Raw genomic sequence first — 12,031 nt, 5'->3', positions numbered from 1 at the left:
CTGGGACAGCATTGTTGCTTTGAGTTCCATGTGGAGCTGTAAGCCCAGTCTAGATCCCAAAGGGCGTTGTAAACCATGCTCTATAAAGCTATTGGCACTACTCCACTGCTTCATACCATGTAGGGGTTAGGACCACAGGCTCTAGACTGACATAATCCTGGAGCTGAATCACATCTCTGCCACTTACTAACTTGGTGACCTTGGGCAAATTAGTTAACCTCACTGAACTGTTTCAACCTTGAAAAATATGGGATGAGGTGAGGAGAGATTAAATGCAATATTAAAAGTGTTTAGCAGAGTGGTTGGCATATGATAAGCATTTAATAAATGGTGACTGTTGTTAGTCCTGGTAGCAAAAAAATATTTTTGAGTAGAGTGTGACTCAATTAAATCTAAGCTTTTACAGAGATGATTCAGTCTGCATTGTCAAGAAAATGTTTTGACAAAGACTGAGGTAGGGAGACAAGTAGGAACTTGTGGTTTGAAAGTGGGAGGTGAGGAAAGGAAAGGCTTGGGACTCATGTCCAGGTTTCTGTCTTGAACAAATGGGTAAATGGATATTAGAGCTATTTACTTGACAGTATTAGATTTGGTGGACTGGGAACCAAAATTAAGATTGAGAATTAGTCTGACAAGTGGCACCTTTGTCATTCAAACCATTCAGAGTAGGGAGAGGTCCAAGACCTCTCAGAATCATCCAAGTTAAAGAAAGACTTATAATCAGACAAATAGTTTAATAGTTCATGTCCAGAATTTTGGAGGAGGGGGAAGATATTTTCAAGTGTTTACCTTGAATACCAAAAAATGTATGGTCTTTAGATTCCATAAAATATTATTGATCAACCACATATTTTCAAAGAATATCAATCAAAATTAATACTTTTCTTTGAAATATCATATGATTTCCTTAGGCAAATTTTAGATTTAATACCATATGCTCATCTACCCTCTCATTCAGTAATAGGAATGCCTACTTTTTTCAAGGCACTGAAGATCAGCAGTAACAAAATTAGCAGAAGTCCCTGCGATCATCATGCTTAACTTCTAGTGGAGCAAGGGTTAGGGGAGAGAAAAACAAAAGAAATAACTAGATTGCATATTAAATTGTATGGTCATAAATATTATGACGTAGGGACAGGAGGTTGCATTTTACACAGAATTGTAAGGAAAAGCCTCCCTGGGGAGATGACGATACCCAACAGCAAGGAGGCCAGAGTGGCGGGAGTAGGCTTAAGTCAGGTAGAAGCAGATGAGCTCCATGAGGTAATAAATTAAGGGGTCAAATTACAAGATGCCTTTTATTGCATGTGAGAAGGGAAGCCACTGGAGAGTTTTGAGCAGAGGTAAACTCATCAACTCTCTTAACAGAATCACACTGGATGCTGTGTTGAGAACAGACTAATGTAGACACTTGAATAGACAAGCGAAGGAGGAGCAGACCAGGAATCCGTGGTCATAACTGATGTGAGAGTGTTGTGACCTGGAGCAGGGGAGTAGCAAAGGAGATGGGGGAAGAGGTTGGATTCTGGAAATATTCTAAGGTAAAACTGAGGTGATTTTGTTCCCAAAGAATACATCTTAATAGTTATTAAGAGTAAAATGGAAAACAAAGCCCATCATTTTAATGGCTTTATTCAGTGGCAAGGTTAACTCTTCAAAGAATGTATTCAGAAAATGTTTCCTTTTAAAAAAAGAAAAGACTGTTAGAACAGGTATAATGAAGTTTTAATTGCAGTGGAAAATGTGGATATTATCCTTTTTATCCTTAATTGGTCCAGCTGTGAAAACAAGTACCTACTTTGCAAACCACATTTTCTCAAGGCTAAAAACAAAAATACTAAAATTAGTATAAATCAGATGTGTAAATTGCATGCCCCAGACAGGAAGAAGGGTTACAAGTTATAAAGTATGATTCTAATTCCTCCTCACACGTAATCTATGCCAATTTTATTTTTGTATTTAATTCCTTCTGGAACCTAGAGAGTAATCCTTCCCTTTCTACTATAAGAAAATACGTGCGTTGGGAGAAACCACACACTTAATTTGTTTGATTATCCTTCAGTATGTTCACTGTGTCACTACCGGAAGTACTTTCTTACAACAGTAGCGGTGGGGAAGAGTTTAGTAGGCGGGAGGGACACTGACCAGAGGCAAGGAGGAGGTAACAAAATAAGATGAATACAGAGAATGTTCAGGACATCAACCTGGCTGAGGATGAAAGAGTGTGAAGTGAAACAAAATGGGTATGATAGGGCTCATTGAGAAAGAGTTTGGTTGCTTTGCTTAAATGCTATATCATTAACATGAGAGGTTGATGTTCTTTTGGGGTTTTTTTCTTCCAAAGGAAATCTCAGTGTACACAGTCGATTTTTAAGTTCACGGTTTTGAAATTAAAGTATTAAAATTTTGGAGATTGTACAGTTTCAAAAATCGAACAGTTGTTTGGTGAAGCTGCTACATATTTGACGACCTGTAGTATGCTGAGACCTCTCTTAGGAGCTGGGGTTACATTCCTGAGCAGAAGTCTTCCTTAGGAAGCCCCAAGCCCTGAGGGTCAGTGCTCATGCCTCCTTGACATTACTTCTCAGCACATTAACCTTCAGTGACCCGGCGGTGACCCACCTTTGCATTTTCCAGGCTACTTTCCTGATCTGATTTCACCCTCGTCCCCCTTCACAGGATTCCACCAGTCCTTGAACACACATCTCAGCTCTTACCATCTCCTGTCCCAATAATCCCACTCCTGGCCAGTGGCCTCCCTACTCCTATCCATCCATTAGCTTCACCTTTCAAGTCCTCTCCGCCTTTGCCAGGGATCTTCCTTCCTCTTACAGGGTTGGTCTTTCGTAACTATTTGCTTTCCTCACCTCTGCCCCCATTTAAATTTTGCATGTTGTTTTCTTGCATCACTCTTTAAATGTCTGTGTATCTTTCCCCTCTCCTACCAGCCTTCTTGATAACAGGAGCTGTGTCTTCTACTTCGTTGTGCTCCTTAGCACCTACTGCTAGTGCCAGTTTTATTTTTACCCAGTTAATGTCCTCTTCCCCCATATGAAAGTAGTGTTTCTACAAGGGCGTAAATTATCATTTCCAAATGTTGCTTTCATCTATTGAGAAATACATAAAACATAACATTAGTATAACATAGCCAAATAGGTATGTCCATTGGGAGTTTCTTTTTTTAAGTTTTTATTTAAATTCCAGGTAGTTAACATAGTGTAGTATTAGTTTCAGATATTCAATGTAGTGATTGAATACTTCCATACAACATGGGTTGCTTGTGACAAGTGCCCTCCTTAATCCCTATCACCTATTTCACCCATACCCTCACCTACCTCCCCTCTGGTAACTACACTGCGGGTTTCTTAATCTTAGGCCTTCCAATATTTTTTCCAGGTGGGCACACCACTGAGATCCTGAGGCTGCTTGAGAACCTGTCCAATGCTTACTCTCCTAGACATTATATCATTGCCGATACTGATGAAATGAGTGCCCATAAAATACATTCTTTTGAACAAAATCGAGCTGATACCACTACCATGGTAAGTGATCATTTCTATTTCTAAGAGAGTTAAAGGTTGAATACTGAGGTGAATTATCTCTGGAAATAATCTCGTGGCTCCTCAGCGCCCTGCCCACAAGGGGCAGGGAAATGTTTACTGCTGATTGAATAAATTTCCTCTACTACCAAAAGATAAGAATCTCTTTAAGATACATCTTCAAGTGGCAGCTTAATTTCTTATATTCTCTTTTATTCTTTTATATAGGGGAAATGGTTTCTCAGTTAATTCCAACTGGAAAAGTTTAAACGTACATAAAACGTCTCGTTCATGTACACATTGGCTCTTCGATAAGTTCTTTATCAATATGTTGCACTTCTTGATGCAGCTATGACTGACCACTTCTTCAAATCATATTTGTATCTGCCTTTAAAATTAACTTCTCTATCTCTGGTTGCTCACTTCAGTTTAGCATTTTGGTCAGAATTAGGGGTGAAAGAACAGAAGTGAAGCTACCTCTTGATCAAGGAAGGAAACTAGAGCTGTTCTTTGTGTAGATTGTCTCCCTTCCTCCCTCCCTCTGGTATCTGCCCAGTCATGGGGCGGCCACAGGTAGTTCAGGAGTGGAAGCAGACCTAGCTCAGGCTACTCAGTATTTCTCTGGGCTTTTTGGACTTGGGGACCCAGAAAATGGAGGCATTGTTTCTTTGGGAACACACTCTGTGGAAAAGAAAGTTTGGGAGCTGCTGGCAGTCATGTTTTGACCTGGTAGGTAAAGATAGACTATAGTTGGGAGAAAGAATGATGTTAATACACAGGAAGAGTATTATGAGAAACCAGGTGGTGAGTCCTGCCTTCAGTAACTGCATAGGTCCAGCTGCATCTGTGTGGGAAATTCAGGATCCACTAATATCACCCCTCTCTTGCTCCCTTTCATTTCCTCTCTCACATCCTCACCCCACCCCACCTCCAGGCCTTTTTAAGTCTGTTTCAGTTGAGTTTTGGTCACTTTTTAAATTATCCCTAACAGAAACACTTTATCCTTGGAGATTCCATGTTAAACAAGAACAGAATCTACTTGTTATTCAGCCATAACAAAATGCTATGGGATGTTTTTTCTATGTGGGCAATGAGCCAAATGCTTCATTTCTGTTTTAGGAATCAATACTGTATTTATTTCCTGTGGCTTCTACAACAAAGTACCACAGATTGGGTGACTAAGGGCAGAAATGTATTCTCTCACAGTTCTGGAGGCTAGAAATCTGAAATCAAGGATTCAACTGGGCTATGTTCTCTCTGAAGACCCTAGGGGAGAATTCTTCCTTGCCTCTTCCTAGCTTCTGATGGTTGCCAACACTCCTTGGCATTCCTTGGCTTGTAGCAGCATCATTTTAATCTCTGCCTCCATTGTCATGGGGCTATTCCTGAGTCTCTGTCTTCATATTCCCTTCTCATAAAGACACAGTCATTGGGGGGCGCCTGGGTGGCTCAGAGGGTTAAGCCTCTGCCTTCGGCTCAGGTCATGATCTCAGGGTTCTGGGATCAAGCCCATCATTGGGCTCTCTGCTCAGCAGGGAGCCTGTTTCCTCCCTCTCTCTGCCTTCTTCTCTGCCTACTTGTGATCTCTAGCTGTCAAATAAATAAATAAAATCTTTAAAAAAAAAAAAAAAAAGACACAGTCATTGGGTATAGGGCCCAGACTCATTTAGTGTGACCTCATCTTAACTTGATCCATCTACAAGACCTTTTTCCAAATCAGGTCACATTGACAGATTCCTGATAGACAGGAATTTTGGGGAGACACTATTCATCCCTGTGTGTGTAATTGATCCTTTTAATAATATGAAAGTCAGCTAATACCATACTTATTTTACAAATGAGAAAATGGAGACCCAGGGGTATAAATAAGGTCTGCCTAATACGTGGCACTTACCTAAGCGTGTCTTCTCCAAAACTTTTCCTGCATGGGCCACTCTGCCTCTTTTGTGCATTCTTTTCCAGTCCTGAAAAACTGAGTGAGAAAGAATGCTTTGGGGATTATTCAAGGCACCAGAGACTAAAAATCTCATTGAATTTCTTAGAGAGTATATTAGAATTGGAGAATTAGAAGAATACAATGGTGATTTTTTTTTTTACACAAGTGGAATATAGTACTATAATTTAGCAGTGATAAAGACTACTTAAAAAGATAGAAGTTGAGTAATTGCAATTTGTTATTGTTTTCAAAATGAGGAACAAGTATCTTTTTACCCAATTACTGGCGTATATATTCTTTCTGAAATTGCATCCAATTAGAGGCTCCAGTTTTAATTTAGCATACACATTGACTATTTCCCTCCAGGTCCATCAGCAGATGTATTGTTTATTTGCTGAATTTCATGGCTTAATGAAACATTTGGAAGATTGTTATATACAGGAAGATTGTGGGGTTTGTTTTGGGTGTTTTTTGAGAGTGGGAGAGGGGCGGAGGGAGAAGGAGAGAGAGAATCTTAAACAGGCTCCATAGTCAGCATGGCCTCATCAGGAGCTCAGTCTCAGGACTCTGAGATCATGACCTGAGCCAAAATCAAGAGTTGGACATTTAACCAACTGAGCCACCCAGGGGCCCCTATAGGAAGATTGTTATAGACATTTTAGAATTCTGTAAGTTGGATGTCTTTCACTTTAATTAATTAATTTATTATTATTATTATTTTTTTTAAGATTTCACCTATTTATTTGAGGGAGAATGAGTGAGAGAGAGCATGAGAAAGGAGGAGGTCAGAGGAAGCAGACTCCCCAAAGAGCTGGGAGCCCGATGTGGGACTCGATCCTGGAAGTCCAGGATCATGACCTAGCCGAAGGCAGTTGCTCAACCAACCAAGCCACACAGGCGCCCCTAATTAATTAATTTTTTAATTGAAGTCTAGCTGACACGTAATATTACATTAGTTTTAGGTACACAACACAGTGATATGACAGTTCTATGCATTATTCTTTGCTTATCACAAGTATAACTCTCATGTACCACTGTACAACACTATTATAATACCATTGACTGTATCTCCTATGCTATAACTTTTTATTCCCATGATCTACATATTCCATAACTGGAAGCCTGTACCTCTCACTCTCCTTCATCAATTTTGCCATCCCTCAACCTGTCTTCTCTGGCAGATGCCAGTTTTTCTTTGTATTTATGGGTCTCTTTCTGCTTTGTTTGTTTCTTTTGCTTTTTAGATTCCATTATAAGTGAAATCATATGTTCTTTGTCTATCTCTGTCTGACATATTTTACTTAACATAATAACCTCTAGGTCCATACAAGTTTTTGATTCACTTTAATGCAAAAGCCAAAGCTTTTTGAATTTTTAAAGTGCCAATATTTTGTCTTACTATCAAAGTGGTACCACCAGTGTAGGACTAAGCATCTCTGTTAGACTACTTTCTTCCATCAATTAATTTACTGCTGGAGCATTGTAACCCTTTATAGAGGAAAAATACTGTCTTATTCCTAAAAGGGTCTCTACTCATGAATCTGAAGCTGGGAAGAGTTTCTGTAGAGATGCAGAGGCGAAGCATTGTGGGTGTTAACATGAATGTACCTGTTGTCCTTTCTGTTGGCTGCGCCATATGCCAAATGGGCATATGGGAGAGAAGCCAGGTAGAGGGACACCTTCCCACCAAGCTTTGTTCAAGGGAGGAATCTACTTACTCTTTTCTTTTTTCACTACAGCTTAGGGGAGTTGTACCTGCTGCCCTCTAGAGCTATCCATTATACCTTCCTTGGAACTCATGAGACTGGGAAGGAGTCTTGTTGAAGAAATCAGTAGCAATCAGTACCTTTGCTGGCAGAGCCCTTATTAGCCAAGAATTGAACAATCAGATTTGCATGGTCTAGTACAGTAACTACCAGCACTAGCACAATACTATTTATTAAATACTTTTTTCACTGATCTGCAGTGCTACCACTGGTATATCAAGTTTCTCTGTATGTAAAGATTTATATGTGGGCTTTTGTCTTTGTTGACTGGTTTGTTTGTCTATTCCTAATATCAAGCTCCCATAGTCTCACTCTTCAAAAGTGTCTTGGGGATTCTTTCTTCACATAGGTTTTTGAGTTAGCTTTGGCAAGGTCACAAATAAACATGTTGAAATTTGTATTTTAATTGAACGGAATCAGTGTGTCATTTTGAGGAGAACTTAAATCTACATGATGTTATCTTCCTATCCAGGGGCATCATCTGTCTCTGCATTATTTAGGTTTCCTTAAATGCTTTTCAGTACCATTTCTAATTTTCTTCACAAGAGTAGCATATCTTTTGTTGTTTTTATTCTGTGTACCTGGTATTATCTTATTATTGTGAGTGGTATACCTTTTAATTGGATTTCCTGTGTTGCAGTATATAAAATATAATTGATTTGAGTATAGTGATCTTAAAAGAACCACCTTGCCACACTCTAATTAATTCCAGTAATTTATACACTATTATCTAGAAAGATAATATCATCTGCAAATAGTAACAATTATGATTCTTTCTAATCTTTATACCTTTTATTTCTTTTTCCCATTTTGTTTTTAGAACTCCCAGAACAGTAATTAATAGCAGTGTAGTGGTCATCCTTACAGTCTTTATGATCTTAAAAATTTGCCAAGAGTTTAATTTTAAATAATATTTGGTTGTTGATTTTTATCAAATATCTTTTCTTTATCTTAGTTGATCATAATGTTTTTCCCATTTTATCTATTTTCATGGTCAGTTGCAAGGTATGAACTATTGTTGAATTTTGGAATAAACCCAATTTCTTCACAGTGAGTTACATTTTAACACATTGTTGGATTTTGTTTGCAAGTAAATTGTTTAGGAATTATTTCATTAATGTTCATGAGTGAGATTGCCCTATATTTTTCTTTTCTTGTCTTGTTCTTTAGTTTTGGTATCAAGGTTACACTAATCTGATTATGTGAGCATACAGCTTCTGGTTTTGGGAAGGAATTTGTATAAATTTGGAGTTACTTTTTAAATTTATAGAACTTGTCTATAAAAATAACTGGCCCTGATGTGTTCTTTTTGTCATGGTTATAAACTCTAGGCTTTCTGTTTTTTTTTAAGTCAATTTTGCTAAGATATTTTTCTAGGAATATATCTATTTTTATGAGTTTACAAGTTTATAATATTAGCATAAATATTTTCATAGTATTCTCTTGGGGCCCCTGGGTGGCTCAGTCAGTTAGGCGGCTGCCTTTGGCTTGGGTCGTGATCCCAGCGTCCTAGGATCGAGCCCCACGTCAGGCTCCCTGATCAGCAGAGAGCCTGTTTCTCCTTCTCCCTCTGCCTACCTCTCTGCCTACCTGTGTTCTATCTGTGTGTCAAATAAATAAAATCTTAAAAAAAAAAAAAAATTCTCTTGCCATTTTTGTTATCTGTGCTATCATGTTCACATGGCATATCTTTGCCCATCTCTTTATTTTTACCTTTTGGTGGTGGTTGTGTTTTAGGTATGTCTTTTTAAAATGACATATAACACAGTTTTAAAAATTCAAAACCAAGAATCATTGTCCTTTAACTAGCATGTTTGTACATGCACATTTATTATGATTATTAATGTATTAGATTTATTTCTACTATTTTATTTGGTTCTTTCTACTTACCATATTTTGAATCTTTTTATCCTCCTTTTTGGTCTTCTGTCTGAGTTAATTGAGCTTTCTTTATCCTCCCTTTTTCCCTTCTCCTGGAATGGAAATTATTCTATTCTCCAAGATGTTATTCTTAAATTGTATCTGCCTGGTTACCTAACTTTAAGTCAAGAACTTAATATCCCCATCCTCCTACTGAGAAACACGACTTTTAGAACGTTTTGACTGTAAACACCTCTTCCCATCTTACATATTATGGTTTACTGTTTTGGTTCCACCTTGTTTTTATACCACCCAAATTACTTACTACATTATTGTTTTATACAGTCAGTGCCTACTTAGGTTCATTTTCTTTGCTTATTCTTGCTACTCCTTCCTTTTGGATCTAATGTCTCTTTTCCAGAGTATATCTTTTATTCTTCCATGGGTGGTCTATAAGTGATTTATTCTTTCCATGGTTTTTGTTTGCTTGAGAATATGTTTTGGTTTTGACCTTCCTTTAATTGCATTCTTCATTTAGAATTCTAGGTTGGATTTTTTTTCTTCCATACGTCTATATTTAGCATTCATTCGTTCATTTAACAAATACTTATTGAATACTTTCTGAATGTTAGTGATACAGTAGTGAATAAAAACATACAAGAATCTCTGCCCTAACAGTGCTTACATTCCAATGGAGTGGCAATAAACAAGATAATCGAGTAAAATGTATAATGTGTCAGTGTTAAATGCTAAGGAGAAAACTAAAGCAGAATATTGAGGGGGTTAATAGGAGGTTGCAATTTTAGGCAAAGTGGCCAGGAAAGTGACATTTAAACAAAGACCTGAAAGCGAAGGGAAGGTAGAAAGCCATCTGGGGAAAGCGCATTCTTGGAGAGGAAACAGTAACTGCAGGGAAGATCCTGAGGTGGGGCTGTACCTGGCATGTTTTTGAAATAACAAAGAGGTCAAATTGACCGAAGCAAAATAAAGGAGGAAGAGCTGTGTATGAGCCCGTAGAAGTTAATGTGAGGATATTGAGATCAGATTTTTTTAAAAGATGTTATTTATCTGTCGGAGAGAGCACAAGCAGAGGGAACAACAGGCAGAGGGAGAAGCAGACTCCTTGCTGAGCAAGGAGCCCAGTGTGGGACTTGATTCCAGGACCCTGGGATCATGACCCGAGCCAAAGGCAGATACAGCCACCTGAGCCACTCAGGCATTCCGAGATCAGATTCATTTTTAAGACATTGTGGTCCATTTTTAATCTTAGATATTTTTTCCCCATTGTGTGAAATGGGGAGCTATTGGGAGGTTTTAGGTGAAAGAGTGGTATGATTTGATTTTGTTTTATTTTTTACTTTTTCTTTAATTGAAGTATAGTTGAAATAAAATGTCACATTAGTTTCTAGTGCACAACAGAACAATTTCATGAGTTTATACGTTATGCTGTGCTCATCTGAAATGTAGCTACCCTCTGTCATCATAAAACACAATTAAAATACCATTGACTATATCCCCTGTGTTGAACCTTTCATTTCTGTGACTTATTCATTCCATAACTGAAAGCCTGTACCATACCCCTTCACCCATTTGCCCATCCTCCCGGCCGCTTTCCTTCTGGCAGCTATTAGTTTGTTCTTTGTGTTTATGGGTTTGTTTCTGCTCTTTGTTAATTGTTTCATTTTTTAGATTCCACATATAAGTGAAATCATATAGTATTTGTCTTTCTCTGACTTATTTCACTTAACATAATACTCTCTAGATCCATCCATCTTTTCACTAATGGTAAGATTTCATCCTTTTTTATGGCTGATAGTCCCGTTGTGTGTGTGTGTGTGTATGGAGATATAGTTGTACTTATTACATCATCTTTATCCATTCATCTGTCGGTGAACACTGGGTTGCTTCCATATCTTGGCTCTTGTAAATAATGCTGCAGTAAATATGGGATGCATACATCTCTTCGAATTAGCGTTTTTGTTTTCTTTGGGTAAATACCCAATAGTGGAATTATTGGATCATATGGTTTTTCTGTTTTTGGTATTCTGGGTAATCGTCATATGGTTTTCCACAGTGGCTGCAGCAGTTTGCATTCCCTCCAACACTGCACAAGAGTTCTTTTTTCTCCACATCTTCACCAACCCTGTTATTTCTTATCTTTTTTACTCAAGCTATTCTGACAGGCATTAAGGAGGTGTCTCATTGTGGCTTTGATTTGCTTTTCCTTGATGTTGAGTGTCTTTTCACATGCCTGTTGATTATCTGCATGTCTTCTTTGGAAGAATGTGTATTCAGGTCCACTGTCCATTTTTAATCATATTATTTGGGGTTGGGAGTTGTAGAAGTTCTTTGTATTTGGGGGATATTAACTCTTCATTGAATATACCATTTGCAGATATCTTCTCCTATTCAGTAGGTTGCCTTTTGTTTTGTTGATGGTTTCCTTTGCTGTGCAAAAGATAATTATTTTGATGTAATCCCAATAGTTTATTTTTGCTTTTGTTTCCCTTACCTTAGGAAGCACATCTAGAAAAATGTTTCTATAGCCAATATCCAAGAAATTACTGCCTGTGTTTTATTCTAGGAGTGTTTTGGTTTCATGTCTCACATATAGGTCTTTAATTCATTTTGAGTTTATTTTTATAAAAAACAGTGTTTAAAAAAGTTTGGTGTTAGATAGTGATCCAGTTTCATTGTTTTCTATATAGCTGTTCAATTTTTCCAGAACCATTTATTGAAAAAGCTATCTTTTCCCTCTTGTATATTCTCGCCTCCTTTGTTATAGATTAACTGACCATATAAGCATGGGTTTATTTCTGGGTTCTGTATTCTGTTACATTGATCTATGAGTCTGTTTTTGTGCCAATACCACGCTTTTTTTTATACTACAGCTTTGTAGTATATCTTCAAATCTATAATTGTGGTAACTC

At 37.7% G+C, this 12,031-nt stretch overlaps 1 protein-coding gene across 1 annotated transcript in view; it reads left to right on the top strand.

Annotated features, from left to right (window-relative positions):
* Positions 1–12,031, top strand: part of ALG14 (ALG14 UDP-N-acetylglucosaminyltransferase subunit) — an 88,619-nt gene that overhangs the window by 1,554 nt on the left and 75,034 nt on the right. The window contains exon 2 of the mRNA XM_059375467.1: positions 3,397–3,542. Within this exon, the coding sequence (XP_059231450.1) occupies positions 3,397–3,542 (146 nt within the window). The remainder of the gene's footprint in view (positions 1–3,396; positions 3,543–12,031) is intronic.

This window comes from Mustela nigripes, chromosome 14 (genome assembly GCF_022355385.1).
Source record: "Mustela nigripes isolate SB6536 chromosome 14, MUSNIG.SB6536, whole genome shotgun sequence".
Classification (NCBI taxonomy): Eukaryota; Metazoa; Chordata; class Mammalia; order Carnivora; family Mustelidae; genus Mustela; species Mustela nigripes.
Note: the sequence above shows the minus strand (reverse complement) of the source record. Positions and strands in the feature narration are given on the sequence as shown.